This window comes from Perca fluviatilis, chromosome 17 (assembly GCF_010015445.1).
Source record: "Perca fluviatilis chromosome 17, GENO_Pfluv_1.0, whole genome shotgun sequence".
NCBI lineage: Eukaryota > Metazoa > Chordata > Actinopteri > Perciformes > Percidae > Perca > Perca fluviatilis.
This window is the reverse complement of record NC_053128.1, coordinates 34,944,160-34,964,159: the sequence shown is the minus strand read 5'-3', so window position 1 is coordinate 34,964,159 and position 20,000 is coordinate 34,944,160. Positions and strand designations below refer to the sequence as shown.

The window sequence follows — 20,000 nt, the reverse complement described above, 5'->3', positions numbered from 1 at the left end:
TTAGTTATGAAGGATTATATATGAACCATGTTACATATTTATTATCTCTCCACATATCACACACACTAGATTAGTTATGGAAGGATTATATATGAACCATGTTACATATTTATTAATCTCCACATATCACAAACACTAGATTAGTTATGGAAGGATTATATATGAACCATGTTACATATTTATTAACTCTCCACATATCACACACACTAGATTAGTTATGAAGGATTATATATGAACCATGTTACATATTTATTATCTCTCCACATATCACACACACTAGATTAGTTATGGAAGGATTATATATGAACCATGTTACATATTTATTATCTCTCCACATATCACACACACTAGATTAGTTATGGAAGGATTATATATGAACCATGTTACATATTTATTAACTCTCCACATATCACACACACTAGATTAGTTATGAAGGATTATATATGAACCATGTTACATATTTATTAACTCTCCACATATCACACACACTAGATTAGTTATGGAAGGATTATATATGAACCATGTTACATATTTATTAACTCTCACATATCACAACACACTAGATTAGTTTAGGAGGATTATATATGAACCATGTTACATTTTATTAACTCTCCACATATCACACACACTAGATTAGTTTAGGAAGGATTATATATGAACCATGTTATATATTTATTAACTCTCCACATATCACACACACTAGATTAGTTTAGGAGGATTATATATGAAAAATGTTACATATTTATTAACTCTGGCTGTTTACTTCTATTTTCATAGCTGTGAATAATGTTCTCTGGAGACTTTAGTGTAGGTTTCTTCAGGTTATGAATTGCTTTTGTTTTCTCAGAACTTCCTGTTGTCTTATGTTTATATTTTAATATGTTTTCTCCTTCTTTTAAGGAGTCATGTAAGACCTCATGAATTTATCTTTGCAGGATGATTATAATTAACGCTAGCTTTCCTCTCTCTGTATGAACCAGGATCACATGGTGCAGAGACCTGGACTACGAAGCAAGATTTGGCGTTACCGAGGTAACTTCAGGTTCAACCAGGGTGTTCTGTACCATCTAATGATCCACCCAACGGTCCAAATCAACACCATCGACACCAACTCAGTCTTTACACATCCAAAAGCATATATTATATACATATTATCAATACATATTATTATATATATACATATATATATTAATAATACATACATGCATACATATATATATATATATACATATATATATATATATATATATATATATATTTTTACATATACATACATATATACATATACATATATATACATATTTACATACATACATATACATACACGCATACATATTTACACATACATACATACATGCACATACACACATACACATACACATATTTTACACATATACACACGTACATACACATACATATACATATACATATTTTTACACATATTTCACATACACACATACATACATACATACATATTTTATTACACACATACACATACACACACATACACATACACATACACATACACATATTATTTTTACACACATACACATACATATTTTTACACATATTTATACATACATACACATATTTCACACATATTTACACATACACACACTCACACATACACACATATTTTACACACACACTCACACACACATACATACATACACATACATATTTTTACACATATTATTTACACATACACCACATATACACATACACACCATACACACATACACACATATTTTACACATATTATACACCACACACACATACATACATATTTTTACACACATATACACATACATACATATACATACATACATACATACACATATACAGATCAAAGACAAAAAGAGGAGAGGAGGACAGAGAGAGGAGGAGGAGGAGGACAGAGGATAGAGGAGAGAGGAGAGGAGAGGAGAGGAGAGAGAGGATAGATAGAGGGAGAGGGAGAGGGAGAGAGGAGGAGAGAGAGGAGAGAGGAGAGGGGAGAGGGAGAGAGGGAGAGGGGAGACTATCCTGTTGTTAAAGGAACACGCCGACTTATTGGGACTTTATCTTATTCACTGTACCCCCAGAGTTAGACTAGTCCATTCCATACCCTTCTCATCTCTTATTGGGACTTTATCTTATTCACTGTAACCCCAGAGACTAGTCCATACATACCCTTCTCATCTCTTATTGGGACTTTATCTTATTCACGTAACCCCAGAGTTAGACTAGTCCATTCATACCCTTCTCATCTCTTATTGGGACTTTATCTTATTCACTGTAACCCCCAGAGTTAGACTAGTCCATACATACCCCCCTAAACTCTTATTGGGACTTTATCTTATTCACTGTAACCCCAGAGTTAGACTAGTCCATTCATTCCCCTTCTCATCTCTTATTGGGACTTTATCTTATTCACTGTAACCCCAGAGTTAGACTAGTCCATACATACCCTTCTCATCTCTTATTGGGACTTTATCTTATTCACTGTAACCCCCAGAGTTAGACTAGTCCATAGATACCCTTCTCATCTCTTTTTATTGGGACTTTATCTTATTCACTGTACCCCCAGAGTTAGACTAGTCCATACAGCCTTCCTCATCTCTTATTGGGACTTTATCTTATTCACTGTAACCCCCAGAGTTAGACTAGTCCATACATACCCTTCTCATCTCTTATTGGGACTTTATCTTATTCACTGTAACCCCCAGAGTTAGACTAGTCCATACATACCCTTCTCATCTCTTATTGGGACTTTATCTTATTCACCTGTAACCCCCAGAGTTAGACTAGTATACATACCCTCTCATCTCTTATTTGGGACTTTATCTTATTCACTGTAGCCTCCAGAGTTAGACTAGTCCATACATACCCTTCTCATCTCTTATTGGGACTTTATCTTATTCACTGTACCCCAGAGTTAGACTAATCCATACATACCCCTTCTCATCTCTTATTGGGACTTTATCTTATTCACTGTACCCCCAGAGTTAGACTAGTCCATACATACCCTTCTCATCTCTTAATTGGGACTTTATCTTGTATTCCTGTAACCCCAGAGTTAGACTAGTCCATACACCCCTTCTCACCTGTAGGACTTTATCTTATTCACTGTACCCCCAGAGTTAGACCGAGTCCATACATACCCTTCTCATCTCTTATTGGGACTTTATCTTATTCACTGTAACCCCCAGAGTTAGACTAGTCCATACATACCTTCTCATTCTTATTGGACTTTATCTTATTCACTGTACCCCCAGAGTTAGACTGGTCCATACATACCCTTCTCATCTCTTATTGGGACTTTATCTTTATTCACTGCTAACCCCAGGGTTAGACTAGTCGCATAATTTACAAAGCCCCAACAATTAAATAATTCCCCCAAGGGCAATTTAATAAGTACTTAATTTAAATATCTTTAAAGACAGAGCTGTTGTCTGCAAATGTAGCAGTTTTTTCAGCACATGTGATACAAAAAGTGTAGGGAAATAAAATATAAAAAGAATTGAAACGTGTTTAAATTGGCAAACAAATGAAAGTTTGTTTGTGTGTGTGTTGAACAGGAAGCAGATAATCCATCACAGGAAGTGGCGCTCCTCCCTCCACAGGAAGGGGCTTTGACTGTAGCTCCCGCGAGCCGCAACTGCAGTGGCACGTGGAGCGTGCACGAGGAGGTGAACACACAGACAGTACGAACACAAAATATACACACACACACACACACACACACACACAGACACAGACACACACACACACACACACACACACACACACACACACACACACACAGACACAGACACACGCACACACACACACACACACACCACACACACACAGAGACACCGCACATACACACACACACACACACACACACACACACACACACACACACACACACACACACACACACACACACAGACACACACAACACACAGACACACACACACATACAAAACACACACACAGACACACACACAGACACACAGACACACAGACACACACACACACAGGCACAGAAAGCACACAGACACACAGACACACAGACACACAGACACACACACGAGACCCATCACACACACACACACACACACACACACACACACACAACACACACACACACACACAGACACATACACACACATGCACAGACACACATAAACACTTTTTCCTTTTTTAAATAACTTGTTTTTACTTTTTAATTTTGTCAATATCAAAATGTTTTAAAATGAGTTCTTCTATATTTATTTTATTGAATACTTGTATTATGTATTTAATCAGTTTGTTTTCAGACGTTGACTTGTATTTCCTGTGTCTGTGCCCCATGCGGATCTGGCCGATCTTTTCTCTCCTCTCGGTTCGGTTTCCTCCCGGGGTCTGGACTCACTCTGCTTTGCGAGACCACGGTGAGCCAGAGTCTCCCCGCAACAGACGTCACGCATCACTTCGCCTGCGACCAATGGAAATCAGCGCTTTCAGCGAAAAATCGACTGAAAAGCAAGATTTCAAAGACTTTTTTCTTTTGTGGTTTTAAAAAATATTGTTCCTGGATACATTTACAGATACGATGAGAGCCAATCAGAATCCACTCTCAGAATACATACAGAGGATAATTAGATGAGAGCCAATCAGAATCCACCTCAGAATACGCACACAGAGGATAATTACGTCAACACTAAAACTGCACTTTCAAAATAAAAGTAGATTAGAAAAAGACAAAATAGTAAAATTACACCACCCGGTTGTGGATGAAAACTCTCCGATCAAAAGTTATCGGTTAAAATACAGCTATGCACACACACACAGACACACACGCACACCTACACACACACACACACAAACGCCAGCACCTACCTACACACACACACACACACAACACAAATAATTCAACTGTTGTAGATAAAGAATATAAACTTCCACATGGAGACGGCTGTAAACTAAACACAATCAAACATAAATACATGAAATCACTTCTTTTTAAAACTACAAATTATTAACTGTGAAGGTGAAGTTTAATGTCTTCTTGTTTACAGCCGATAGGTCGGTTTAATCAACATTCAGGTCAACGTGTAATAACTTAATATTTTCTCTGAAACACGTAAACACAACGACCCTAAAACCTGAACAGAGTTCCTCTGGTTTCCCTCGTCTGGACTGAAATACGGTCCCTAAATAACACCAGGTTAACGGGACAAACACCAGTTTAACACCAGTTTAAGCAGGCCAGATTTAACACCAGTTTAACGGGACAAACACCAGTTTAACACCAGTTTAACGGACAAACACCAGTTTAACACCAGTTTAGCGGGACAAACACCAGTTTAACACCAGTTTACCGGACAAACACCAGTTTAACACCAGTTTAACGGGACAAACACCAGTTTAACACCAGTTTAACGGGACAAACACCAGTTTAACGGGACAAACACCAGTTTAACACCAGTTTAACGGGACAAACACCAGTTTAACACCAGTTTAACGGACAAACACCAGTTTAACACCAGTTTAACGGGACAAGAACACCAGTTTAACGGGACCAACGCCAGTTTAACTTAAGGACCAACACCAGTTTAACAGGACTAACGTTTAACGGGACCAACACCAGTTTACCGGGACCCCCCAGTTTAACGGACACACCAGTTTAACGGGACCAACACCAGTTTAACGGGACTAACACCAGTTTACGGGACCAACACCAGTTTAACGGGACCAACGCCAGTTTAACGGGACCAACACCAGTTTAACGGGACCAACGCCAGTTTAACGGGACTAACACCAGTTTAACGGGACCAACGCCAGTTTAACGGGACCAACACCAGTTTAACGGGACCAACACCAGTTTAACGGGACCAACACCAGTTTAACGGGACTAACACCAGTTTAACGGGACCAAACCAGTTTAACGGGACTAACCATTTAACAGGACCAACACCAGTTAGGTACGCCAGTTTAACAGGACTAACACCAGTTTAACGGGACAACCATACACCAGTTTAACAGGACTAACCAGGTTAAGGATTAACGCAGTTTAACGGGACCAACACCAGTTTAACAGGACTAACACCAGTTTAACAGGACTAACACCAGTTTAACAGGACCAACAGCAGTTTAACAGGACCAACAGCAGTTTAACAGGACCAACACCAGTTTAACAGGGACCAACACCAGTTTAACGGGACCAACACCAGTTTCACGGACCAACAGCAGTTTAACAGGACCAACACCAGTTTAACGGGACCAACACCAGTTTAACGGGACCAACACCAGTTTAACGGGACCAACACCAGTTTAACGGGACCAACACCAGTTTAACGGGACCAACACCAGTTTAACGGGACCAACACCAGTTTAACGGGACTAACACCAGTTTAACGGGACTAACACCAGTTTAACGGGACTAACACCAGTTTAACGGGACTAACACCAGTTTAACAGGACTTACACCAGTTTATCGGACTAACACCAGTTTAACGGGACTAACACCAGTTTAATGGGACTAACACCCAGTTTAACGGGTACACCCAGTTCGCCGGACCAACACCAGTTTAACGGGACTAACACCAGTTTAACGGACCAACACCAGTTTAACGGGACAACACCGTAGCAACGGGACTAACACCAGTTTAACAGGACCAACACCAGTTTAACGGGACTAACACCAGTTTAACCGGGACCAACACCAGTTTAACGGGACCAACTACCAGTTTAACAGGACCAACACCAGTTTAACGGGACCAACAGCAGTTTAAGGATAACCAGCAGTTTAACAGGACCAACAGCAGTTTACGGGACCAACAGCAGTTTTACGGGACCAACAGCAGTTTAACAGGACCAACAGCAGTTTAACAGGACCAACAGCAGTTTAACAGGACCAACAGCAGTTTAACAGGACCAACACCAGTTTAACGGGACTAACACCAGTTTACCGGACTAACACCAGTTTAACAGGACCAACACCAGTTTAACGGGACTAACACCAGTTTAACAGGACCAACACCGTTTAACGGACTAACACCAGTTTAACACCAGTTTAACAGGACTAACACCAGTTTAACAGACACTGATCCTCCTGACCGGCAGCTGTTAACAGTCTGGAGAGTTTGGCTGTAAAGCAGTGGTGTAGTCTAATGTATCGTAGTGGGTATACTGGACTGTATATGGGCCAGAGTCTGCCCCGTGGAGAGGGGAGGGTCTGGGTGTCCTCCCCAGGAAGTTATGGATTATCAAGGACTTCATTTCCTGTATTCTGATTTTTTCTGACACTTTTATGCACCAACTTATGGTGGAAATCCCTTTATTTAGCCTATGTGAAGAAGAACAACACAGATAATTCAAAATATATCAAAACTATAATGTAAAGTATGTTGTAACGTGTCAGTGGGCGTTTTAATCCTGGAGCTTTCTTAGTAAGTATACTGGTTATAGCTGAGTATCAACGTAGACTACACCACTGGTTAAAGTTTTAGAGATAAGGAGCAGTTTGATGGAGGAAAATATTAAATTTTTTGGTGGAATTATTAACGCCTAATGTGCGGTGGGCATTACCCCTCATTCATCAGTCTGAGAGTTCATGGTCATCCACACTGTTAATCTGTATGGAGTCCTCTTCAGCTGAGCGTAGCTAGCTAGCTCAGGTTAGCTGTAGCATCAGCTAGCTCAGGTAAGCTGTAGCATCAGCTAGCTCAGGTTAGCTGTAGCATTAGCTATCTCAGGTCAGCTGTAGCATCAGCTAGCTCAGGTAAGCTGTAGCATTACCTATCTCACCTGAGCTGTAGCATCAGCTAGCTCAGGTGAGCTGTAGCATCAGCTAGCTCAGGTGAGCTGTAGCATTAGCTAGCTCAGGTTAGCTGTAGCATTACTTATCTCAGGTTAGCTGTAGCATTAGCTAGCTCAGGTTAGCTGTAGCATTAGCTAGCTCAGTCGAGCTGTAGCATTACCTAGCTCAGGTTAGCTGTAGCATTACTTATCTCAGGTTAGCTGTAGCATTAGCTAGCTCAGGTTAGCTGTAGCATTATCTAGCTCAGTCGAGCTGTAGCATTACCTAGCTCAGGTTAGCTGTAGCATTAGCTAGCTCAGGTAAGCTGTACAGTTAGCTAGCTCAGGTTAGCTCAACTGAGCTTCCCTTCGCGCCGTTATGATCATTTCTGGAAAGAGACGTTGCTTTTGAGTTTTACAAATGGATGTTTTGAGTGTAATCTAACACGGGACAGATCAGACCAGAACACCAGAACTACCCAGACTGATAAACAGCTGCAGCTCAGAGGAGACAGATGTAGTTTACCACGTTTAGACCTTGGGGGGGACTGTCCCTTTAAGAGACCACCACGTTTAGACCTTGGGGGGAACTGTCCCTTTAAGAGACCACCACGTTTAGACCTTGGGGTGTACTGTCCCTTTAAGAGAACACCACGTTTAGACCTTATGTGAACGGTCCCTTTAAGAGAACACCACGTTTAGACCTTGGGGTGTACTGTCCCTTTAAGAGACCACCACGTTTAGACCTTGGTGTGAACTGTCCCTTTAAGAGACTACCACGTTTAGCCCTTGGGTTCAACTGTCCCTTTAAGAGACACCACCCGTTTAGACCTTGGGGGGAACTGTCCCTTTAAGAGACCACCACGTTTAGACCTTGGGGGGAACTGTCCCTTTAAGAGACCACCACGTTTAGACCTTGGGGGGAACTGTCCCTTTAAGAGACCACCACGTTTAGACCTTGGGGGGAACTGTCCCTTTAAGAGACCACCATGTTTAGACCTTGGGGTGAACTGTCCCTTTAAGAGGCCACCACGTTTAGACCTTGGGGGGAACTGTCCCTTTAAGAGACCACCACGTTTAGACCTCGGGGGGAACTGTCCCTTTAAGAGACGTTTAGGACTTGGGGTGAACTGTCCCTTTAAGAGACGTTTAGACCTTGGGGTGAACTGTCCCTTTATGAGACCACCACGTTTAGACCTTGGGATGAACTGTCCCTTTAAGAGACCACCACGTTTAGACCTTGGGGAAACTGTCCCTTTAAGAGAACACCACGTTTAGACCTTGGGGTGTACTGTCCCTTTAAGAGACCACCACGTTTAGACCTTGGGGTGTACTGTCCCTTTAAGAGACCACCACGTTTAGACCTTGGGGGGAACTGTCCCTTTAAGAGACCACCACGTTTAGGCCTTGGGGTGAACTGTCCCTTTAAGAGACCACCACGTTTAGGCCTTGGGGTGAACTGTCCCTTTAAGAGACCACCACATTTAGACATCGGGGTGAACTGTCCCTTTAAGAGACCACCACATTTAGACCTTGGGGTGAACTGTCCCTTTAAGAGACCACCACGTTTAGACCTTGGGGTGAGCTGTCCCTTTAAGAGACCACCACATTTAGACATCGGGGTGAACTGTCCCTTTAAGAGACCACCACGTTTAGACCTTGGGGTGAACTGTCCCTTTAAGAGACCACCACGTTTAGACCTTGGGGTGAACTGTCCCTTTAAGAGACCACCACGTTTAGACCTTGGGGTGAGCTGTCCCTTTAAGAGACCACCACATTTAGACATCGGGGTGAACTGTCCCTTTAAGAGACCACCACGTTTAGACCTTGGGGTGAACTGTCCCTTTAAGAGACCACCACGTTTAGTTCTACGTGAAGCTGTCACATGTCTGAGACTTCAGAGGGTGTTGGGATGAAGTCATGTGACCATGCTATCGTTAGCTAATGTTAGCTTCTTACTTCTGCAGATTGCATTTACACTTCAAACATCATAAAGTAGTTTATTAGTAAAGATTATCTGAACTAAACTTGTCTGTATCATAAACTTTAGTTGCCACAGAGAATATTTTCTGCAATGACCCAAAATCCTTCTGTGGAGGACCCAGTGTGGTTAGATTTAGACACCAAAACTACGGAGTTAAGTTGATAAAAAGATGGCGCTTTGGGTTCAAATCAAACGTGACTTCACTTCCTGAAGGTGACCACATGACCCAGAACGTGACGTAGCTACGTTTGTTCTCTAAAGGCAAGACCCGCCCTTCAATAGCATTCACACGCTACTATTGGCTAGGTGTCCATGCTTACACAAGGTAATGTAACCCGATCTGTTCAGGTCCTGTCCCCTGACCAATCGGCTATCCTAATCTTAACCATTCAAGCTGCTTCGTAGGGCGGGACTTGGCATGGCCATAATGGGATTTTTAAATTTGCTACCAGGACATTTGAAGTAGGTCTTGCTGCAGCCCGCGGGAAGGCGGGGCTTGATCCAAGTCAGCGATTGTTTTGCTTACGTCACTCCCCATACGCTCGAACAGCTGCTACAGAGCGACAGTTGCTAGCTGTTGTGTTTAAGCCGCTACAAAGCTTCGTGCTAACGACTACGGTGCTCCTCATTAGGATCGGTCAGGTTCAGTTACCCCAGAATAGGGGACTGTACGCTGGGTACAGAGCACCGCGAGCTGCCGGTCGTGGTGCTCTGTCAGGTCAGCGGTAGTTGGTGGTCTAGTTACCCCAGAATAGGTTAAGTTCAGGTACCAAAACCACCGCCATACGCAGCCAGCCGCGTTCTTATACAGCAGCAGTCACTGTGGTACAACGATGCAAAGTCCAGAAACTTCCCCTCGCCAAGAGCCCGGGGGTCTAAAGCTGCGTGACGTAAACAAACCAAAAAATGGCTGACTTGGATGTGGGCGGGGCTTGATGCAGCGAGATGTTATTCCTCCCTCACCTTACTTCCTGCTCAGCTCCCGTCAGAACTAGTACGGCCACTAGAGGGCGCCACCACTAGAAACATCAATATACTGTAGGTCAGAATGATGCCGGGACATACCACTTTTCGGGGGGGGACAGACTCGGTTTGTCTTCAGAGTTGCCCTGCAATACTTTTATCTGAAAACACTGAAAATGTGACGTTTGAACTGTTGCTACGGCAACAAAAAGGGACCAAAGGAGTTGCTTAGCTGTTTGATGTTTTTACTGTTACTGCTGTTTGTGTTTGATACAGAATGATGCATTGTGGGTAAATTGATCGACGTGTGATTGATGTTTTTAATGAATGTTTTGTAATTGTCTGTTTTTTGCTGTGAAAAGGAAAGTTTTTGGGAAACTATGGAATAAATTTGGGTATTTTTTTTAAATTTAGAAATTCTATATTTTATATTTTCTATATTACGTTTATTGCTGAAAGTTATATTTAGTATTTAATGTATTTCTCTGTTTATTTTGGGGAAAATGTCTGGTTTTAATACTAAATAAATTATTGTTTAATTTTCCTTTTTGTTCTTTCAAAGTTTATAAACAGCTGATTAAGCTCCGATCAGTTCACGGTTTTTGGTTTGAAAACAGGAAGTGACATCACTGGAAATTTCTCAGGAATCGTAAAAGATTTATTTATTTCAACGTATTTTTTGCGTTTTGTGCGTTTCGACCGAGGCGAAGGTTGAACATCGTAGAGACGGAGGAGAAGAAGCTTTGAGCCGCGCCAGAAACAAGAAAATCAGAAACCCGTTTTTGACGTTTTTGTTGGTGCTTGTTTGGCTCCGAGGTTTCAGCCTCAGCGCGGTTTCAAAAAAAAGTTCCAGCTTTCCTGAGCGGTTTAAAGTAGTGCTGTCAGTTAAACACGTTATTAACGGCGTCACTTTTTTTTATCGCGAGATTAACGTTCTTTTTGGCTGAGCAAACTTTGTAGTTTTTTCACATGTTGTTGCAACAACTAGTAACATTAGAAAAACTACAACTACCACACCGGATCTAGCTAGACCGGAAACACAACAACAGGCACACACACACAGTGGTTTGGGATCGCCAGCCGGCCAGAGAGTAGCAGGCTAACGCTACGTTCTGAGTGGATGGCGAGCGCGAGACGACGATAAGATTCTGAATGGAAAGTTTACTTTTAAAAAGTTGCCGAATGGTTCCATTGACGAGACCAAAGTGATCTGTGTGTTTGGTGGTTGTGAACTGAGCTATCTTCACAGCTCGTCCAGTCTGAAATACCACCTGATGGCCCAGCACACAGCTGATGCCAATTCTCCCCCGTTGTCAAAGCCAGGCGACAAAAGCACAAAGCAAGCCGATCCACTTTTCCATGTTGATAAGAGCATTAAAATGAGAATAAATTATAATGGGACTAAAAGATATCAAAGGATGTTTAGAATAGATAAAAATGTGCAATTAATTGGGAGTTAACTATGACAATGCGATTAATCGTGATTAATGTAATATAACACGCCCTCATACTCTGCTTCTGACTGGCTAGTAGTCCTTACCTAGGTACTGTCAGGGCCCTCATACTCTGCTTCTGACTGGCTAGTAGTCCTTACCTAGGTACTGTCAGGGTACGCCCTCATACTCTGCTTCTGACTGGCTAGTAGTCCTTACCTAGGTACTGTCAGGGCACGCCCTCATACTCTGCTTCTGACTGGCTAGTAGTCCTTACCTAGGTACTGAGCATGAGCGACTCCCAACAAAGATGGAACAGAAGTGAGATGTCTCACTCTGTAGCTAAAACAGAGAGCTCAACACACAGGATGAAAAGAGGAGCTGCAGCAATGTAAAGTAAAACAAAAAATATTGTGTTTTTTGAAAATTAAACCATGTAAACCTATTCTGATATAACAATTATGAAATATGCAATTTTCAGGTTCATACAATTATGAACCTGAAAATGAGCATAATATGAGCACTTTAAAGGGTAGAGGTAGAGGAGTGTCTGATGGGAACAACAATCTCTGAAACTGGTCCAGTATTAAACCAGAACCGAGCTGTAATGTAACCCTACAGGACTAATGTTCAGCAGCAGTTAGAGTCACTAAAAGTTCTGTTGTTGCTGCTGACAGACTCAGATTATTATTCTAAAGCCTGGCTCACACTACAGGAGTTTTAAAATCCTAACCGAGTTTGAAATCTGGTTGCAGCACACACTTGAGGAGAATCTTTGCAGATTTTCTTCCCTCAAATCTTAAACATGCTCACACTACAAGATTTGTAAATAGTGGGGCATCACACACTACAAGATATTCTTAAGATTATCTTGCCAGATTTAGCACCTCACGTGACGCAATCTCACGGGGAAGCGCCTTATATATATATATGTCAATGGGAAGCGCATGTAAACAAAATGGATACTGTGTCACGGCAACTTGCTGTAGTAATACTTAGCCTATCCTTTGTACCAATAAAAAACAAAATAAAATAAAACGAGCGTGGACGATAATATTATTCAAACAAACTATCGTATTTTCCGGACTATCAGTCGCTTTTTTCCTACTTTGGCTGATCCTGCGACTTATAGTCAGGTGCGACTTATATATCAATATATATACAATTTAACATGTTTTTACATGTTAATTCATACTGAAAACATTACCGTCTACAGCCTCGAGAGGGCGCCCTAGGCTTGTGACAACTATATGCTGCTCCTTAAGACAACTGAGAAAGAAAAGAGATTACAAACTGCAGGTAGTAAAATATGCAGCCGAAAACGGTCATCGAGCAGCAGAAAGAAAGTTTGAAATGGGGGAGAACCTTGTGAGGGACTGGAGAAAAGGTGACTCTTACTGCAATGAAGAAATCAAAGAAAGCTAATCGGCTAATCGCGGGCTGAAAGCGAGATGGCCAGAGCTGGAGGAACGAGTCCACAGGTGGGGGCTTGAACACCGTGCTGCCGGGGGGGGGGGGCTGGTCAACGGTGCAGTTACGTCTCCACGCCCTGCTAGTTGTTCTGTGTGATTTATACTCCGGAGCGATTTATAGTCCTAAAAATACGGTATGTGCAATGCATCTTTTGTTAGACCTGAATGTAGCAGATGATCACTGACTAGATCTAATGTTTACATTTGCTAGCTAGTGCGCTAGCAGCTTTGTACACTCCCCCGGTAGGTCCAGATCTGAAGCGATCTCTCCCCAGCTCTTCTCTTTATCATTCTGATTATGATATTCTTTTGATGAGACATTAAACAGGCACTCGTGCTGTTGCCACATCTCCACCATCCTTTCTTCCAACTCAGTTGTCCACCGGACTCGTACTACAGCTGCTTTAAGGACATTTTCAAAAGTTTCCGTCACTTCTGTCTCCTTGCAGACCTGTCTCTCATTGGCTATTGTGGAAGTACTGACGTAATCATAGTCGTTTCACGCCCGATTATAATCCTAGATATCAAACATGTTTGATATTATCGGGGCGGCCCGGATGTGTTTGCGCGAGCAGATCGGGAGTAGTATAGATTCGATCTGTGAGCTACTCACATTACCAGATAATCTGCGCCGAACATCGGAACCGATCAAGGTCCTCGACAAGACTTTTTCTCAGATTCTCGGGAGGGGTAAATCGGGCATAAATCGGCCTAAAACTCCTGTAGTCTGAGCCAGGCTTAAGTGTCTGACAACATTATGGGATGGATACCTACAGAGATAGACATTTTAGTTAAAGAGTAAGATCCTTTTAGTTTAACATGAAACAGCCCCAAAATCACCATCACCAAACTCCACCAGACTCCATGTAAATAATCAGGACTTTTTAGGTGTATAGAGCCAGCATATCTCCACCAGACTCCATGTAAATAATCAGGACTTTTAGCGTGTATAGAGCCAGCATATCTCCACCAGACTCCATGTAAATAATCAGGACTTTTAGTGTGTATAGAGCCAGCATATCTCCACCAGACTCCATGTAAATAATCAGGACTTTTAGTGTGTATAGAGCCAGCATATCTCCACCAGACTCCATGTAAATAATCAGGACTTTTAGTGTGTATAGAGATTTAGAGCCAGCATATCTCCACCAGACTCCATGTAAATAATCAGGACTTTTAGCGTGTATAGCGCCAGCATATCTCCACCAGACTCCATGTTAATAATCAGGACTTTTAGTGTGTATAGAGCCAGCATATCTCCACCAGACTCCATGTTAATAATCAGGACTTTTAGCGTGTATAGAGCCAGCATATCTCCACCAGACTCCATGTAAATAAACAGGACTTTTAGCGTGTATAAAGCCAGCATATCTCCACCAGACTCCATGTAAATAAACAGGACTTTTAGCGTGTATAGAGCCAGCATATCTCCACCAGACTCCATGTAAATAAACAGGACTTTTAGCGTATATAGAGCCAGCATATCTCCACATGTAAATGGGTGAATTAAGGGTTTATTTCAACCAAACCAGAGTGGTGATTGTGTTGGAACATTGAAAAGATGAACCAAGACGGCTTTTTTTTGGTAGTTTTATTTGTTTCGGTTCTGTCTACTTTGAAGTGAAGTGTGTTTACGATGATAAAAGTCCTGATTATTTACATGGAGTCTGGTGGGTTTTGTGCGTTACATTTCAGCTGTTTCTTGCTTAAAAACTGGACCAATTTCAAAGATTGTTTTCACCCGTCAGTCACTGACTTGCACCTTGGAGTAGACTTTACCATGGAGGCTGAGAAGTGTGATTTGGTACACATCTCTGGTCCCCCTTTCTGAACAGGGGGAACCACCACCCGGGCGTGGGGGGGGGGGTGTGTGTGTGTGTGTGTGTGTGTGTGTGTGTGTGTGTGTGTGTGTGTGTGTGTGTGTGTGTGTGTGTGTGTGTGTGTGTTTCTGGATGGATCTCATCAATCCCCGAGGCTTTGCTACTGGGGAGATGTTTGACTACCTCAGTGACTTCATCATCCTCCAGCTCTGCCTCTACTCAGGGATCACCTCTGATTAAGGTATTAAACATGAATTTATTCACAGCCTCGATACAATAATTCAGTCTCAGTCCAAGAGTCCAACAGTGAGTGAGATTTATTATTCAACATTCCAACATATCAAATATCATAAAGTATTATTGTTCATCTGATTCAGTTACATAAAGTCCAGTTGGTAAAATAAATGATTAAACACTAACAGGTAGTCAGCAGTTTCAGTGTGAACCAGTCCTTTTTCTTCTCCTGCTGCTTCTATCTTTACTTTACACTGAAGTCTTTGAGTTCTTCCTTCATCTGATCAAACTTGACAACGACCTCCTGACAGAGATCAGCTGACTGGATGATGGAGTTTACTAACTTTTCCTAATCGTCAGGGGTCGCAGTTACTCTGAAGAATTTCACATTGAGCAATAACAGAACAGAACTCATCACTTTTACAGCTGCAGACAAAACTACTTTAATCCTTCCTGCCAGTTCAGAAACTCGTGTCAGAATCCTCTGATACAAAGACAGACTCTGTTCTCGTCATCACATTGCGGTATACTCGCCATTCCCGACAATGTCAACAGTGGCTGAGATGATATTGGAGTCAATGGAGGAGGAAGAACAGCTGCTTTTGAGCCTGCTTGCAAAGAAACGACGAAGAAGAAGGTGGGATGTTCGTCCTTTGAATAACGGCTGAGATAAATACGGTGAGTTCAATATCCTGGTGAAACAAATGAGGATGATAGACGAAGAGAAGCACTTTGAATACTTCAGAATGTCTGCACAACAATTGGATGAGCTACTTGGTGGGATCAGGCCTTTCATTCACCATAAAAGACCTCCTCTTAACCCAGGAAGTTTACAAGAGAGAACTCGTTCATGCTTGCTGTTTCCTGTTTGTTGCGCTCTGCTGAAAAAAATGGACGCACATTCAAAATCCTGGCGTGCTAGTGAGATCTACGTCATTTTTACATTACATTGTCGTGCGACAAGTCGGGAGCAGCGACTGTAAAGAGTCCTTTAGATATAGGTTAAGGGTGTGTCCATGCTTATGTGATGGGCCAGAGACATACTGCACAAGGTTAAAAGACTTACTGTACATACATTTAAAAAGTCAATAGTGAATCGATTGGAAGGATTGTCAATCTTTATAAAATCACCAACTTTAATGACCCTATCAAACTTAAGCACAAGGAAGGATAGTTAATCAGAAAACTCATTAAGAAAACAGGTGTTAGAATAAGGGAGGTGGCAATAAATGATTACACAGCAATTTGGATTGAATTTTGGATCACATATTTTAAAAGATAACATTTCCGAACTATTAAAGGAACCAAAAATAAAAGGATTTGCAATACCCACATTATATGAATAATAATATCAATCCAGGTTGAAGTCAATGATGTTAATAATGCATGTTGCTTCCTTTATTTTTCTGTGAAGGCTTTGAGTTCTTTCTTCATCTTTTCAAAGTCTTCAATCATCTTGCTACAAAGATGGGGGATTTCTCCTCTTTTATCTCCAGAAACTTCTCTCAGAATCCCCCGAAACTCCTCCATGTGTGTCAGAATGTTTCCAGCCTGATCTTCAGCTGATCTTTGCTCCAACTTCTCACACATCTTCTTTATTTCTTCCAGGTCCTTCTTCATCCGTTCAACGATCATCATGAAGTCTTTCCCCAGCTCTTCTTCTTTCTTTGCACTTTCGATCTCTTTCCTTGTTTTTGTTTCATTTACACCATAAAGCACAGCTCCTCCTCCTGCTGTTGCAGCTACTCCTGCTGCTGCTGCTACTAAACTAGCCCCCCCAGTGAGCGGAGCTGCAAGGAACAGGAGTCCTATTCCTACTCCTCCAGCAACAGTTCCTGCTGTTCTGACTGTACCTGTTCTCTCCTGCCTCTTTTGGAATTTATCAGCAATCTCCCTAAACTCTCCAACAATCTGTGTCATCCTGTGTTCACTGCTGTCAAACTCTCTGATGAATGAAGCTGCATGTTCTTTGAGTTTGACCATGAATTCAGACAGATCAGGAGGGAGGTCTTTGCTATCTGTTCTTGGTTTTGCAGACATCTTAAGGTCTCCTGGTCCTCCTGAAGTGTTGAGATCTCCTCTTCAGAGAGATGAAGAAGCTGACTTTAAATCACACTGTGGAGACAGGAAGAGACACACATCATCAGAACACACACACACACACACACACACACACACAGACAGACACAGACAGACAGACACAGACAGACAGACACAGACAGACAGACACAGACAGACAGACACAGACAGACAGACACAGACAGACACACACAGACACACACAGTCACACACACCCCCCCAGGTGTCTCCTCCCAGCTCCACTCTGCAGCAGCTGGGGGGAGAACTAGACTCTAGATTTCTGACATTTAAAAACTCTCTATTCCTTTCAGATTAAAAGAAAACTCTGAGTTAGAGCAGCAGAGGAAACTAACCTCAGCCAACATCATCAATAACACTGATCTGATATTAGATATGTTAATATTTAACTTTGGACTCCTGGACTGAGATCCTGGTTCATCCAGAGAGAGGAAAGGTAATATTTATCTTACAGTCTCCTGGACTATGAATTATTTTATTGAAGCTGTAAATTCATGTTGATTAACTCCTATCAGACCTGATCCTGGTTCATCCAGAGAGAGGAAAGGTAGTTCATGTCTTACAGTCTCAGTAAAGTTTTAAATATGTAACATGGTTCATATATAATCCTTCCATAACTAATCTAGTGTGTGTGATATGTGGAGAGTTAATAAATATGTAACATGGTTCATATATAATCCTTCCATAACTAATCTAGTGTGTGTGATATGTGGAGAGTTAATAAATATGTAACATGGTTCATATATAATCCTTCCATAACTAATCTAGTGTGTGTGATATGTGGAGAGTTAATAAATATGTAACATGTTCATATATAATCCTTCATAACTAATCTAGTGTGTGTGATATGTGGAGAGTTAATAAATATGTAACATGGTTCATATATAATCCTTCATAACTAATCTAGTGTGTGTGATATGTGGAGAGTTAATAAATATGTAACATGGTTCATATATAATCCTTCCATAACTAATCTAGTGTGTGTGATTGTGGGAGTTAATAAATATGTAACACGGTTCATATATAATCCTTCCATAACTAATCTAGTGTGTGTGATATGTGGAGAGATAATAAATATGTAACATGTTCATATATAATCCTTCATAACTAATCTAGTGTGTGTGATATGTGGAGAGATAATAAATATGTAACATGTTCATATATAATCCTTCATAACTAATCTAGTGTGTGTGATATGTGGAGAGTTTCCAGCCTCTTCTTTATAAACTGTGTTGGGTCAACGTGAACAAATCCTGAACATCTAAGATAAGTTACCATGGTTACATCATCACATCACTGAATATATATTTAGTCTTCTGATGACAGTCACATCTTCATCAAGAGGTTTAGAGGTTCTTACCTGTTAGTTGATGCAGGTCCAGCAGCTCTGAGCTCTCAGTCTTCTCGTCCACACGTCCTCTCTCAGTCTGTCTGATCAGATCAGCATCTGTCCACCTGAGTTATTTCTCTGAAATCACATGACCAGAGCAACCAATCAGACTGCAGCAGCGTCTCACCTGTGAGGACTATAAAACTCTACTGAAGGTCCAGAGCATGATGAAGAACAATAACTTTCTCAGTTCTGTTGCTGCAGAAACAAGAGTTCAAAATATAAAAGGTTAGAAGTGTAGTCAAAGTCAGGTTGTCATCAGATTTTATAAACTACATGTGTTTAGTGTGCAGGAATGTGTAAGTAACTAAAGCTGAGTAACTAAAGTAACTAGTAACTAAAGCTGGAACAGATGAATGTAGCGGAGTAACTAAAGTAACTAGTAACTAAAGCTGTAACAGATGAATGTAGTGGAGTAACTAAAGTAACTAAAGCTGGAACAGATGAATGTAGCGGAGTAACTAAAGTAACTAGTAACTAAACAAGACAGATCAATGTGTAGTGGAGTAACTAAAGTAACTAGTAACTAAAGCTGTAACAGATGAATGTAGTGGAGTAACTAAAGTAACTAAAGCGAACAGATGAGATGTAGAGGAGTAACTAAAGTAACTAGTAACTAAAGCTGGAACAGATGAGTGTAGTGGAGTAACTAAAGTAAACTAGTAACTAAAGGCTGGAACAGATGAATGTAGAGGAGTAACTAAAGTAACTAGTAGCTAAAGCTGTAACAGATGAATGTAGGTGGTGTAAAGTAACTAGTAACTAAAGCTGGAACAGATGAATGTAGTGGAGTAACTAAAGTGTAACTAAAGTAACTAGTAACTAAAGCTGTAACAGATAAATGTAGTGGAGTAACTA

The 20,000-nt window shown here is 41.3% G+C and overlaps 1 protein-coding gene and 1 long non-coding RNA gene across 3 annotated transcripts in view; one reads left to right on the top strand and one right to left on the bottom strand.

Annotated features, from left to right (window-relative positions):
* LOC120545329 overlaps positions 1 to 1,066 on the top strand; it is a 5,962-nt gene extending 4,896 nt beyond the window's left edge. Inside the window, exon 4 of the long non-coding RNA XR_005636649.1 lies at positions 981 to 1,066. This is a non-coding gene — a long non-coding RNA (uncharacterized LOC120545329). The remainder of the gene's footprint in view (positions 1 to 980) is intronic.
* Positions 1,067 to 15,720: 14,654 nt separating this feature from the next.
* LOC120545317 overlaps positions 15,721 to 20,000 on the bottom strand; it is a 376,621-nt gene continuing 372,341 nt past the window's right edge. Inside the window, exons 1-2 of one of the 2 annotated variants that reach the window (XM_039779566.1) lie at positions 19,113 to 19,185; positions 15,721 to 17,770 (exon numbers count right to left, since the gene is read on the bottom strand). In XM_039779566.1, the coding sequence (XP_039635500.1) occupies positions 17,054 to 17,695 (642 nt within the window). In that variant the 5' untranslated portion in view covers positions 17,696 to 17,770; positions 19,113 to 19,185 and the 3' untranslated portion in view covers positions 15,721 to 17,053. Of the gene's footprint in view, positions 17,771 to 19,112; positions 19,186 to 20,000 lie in introns of those variants that run through there. The other variant, XM_039779567.1, reaches the window with a different exon arrangement.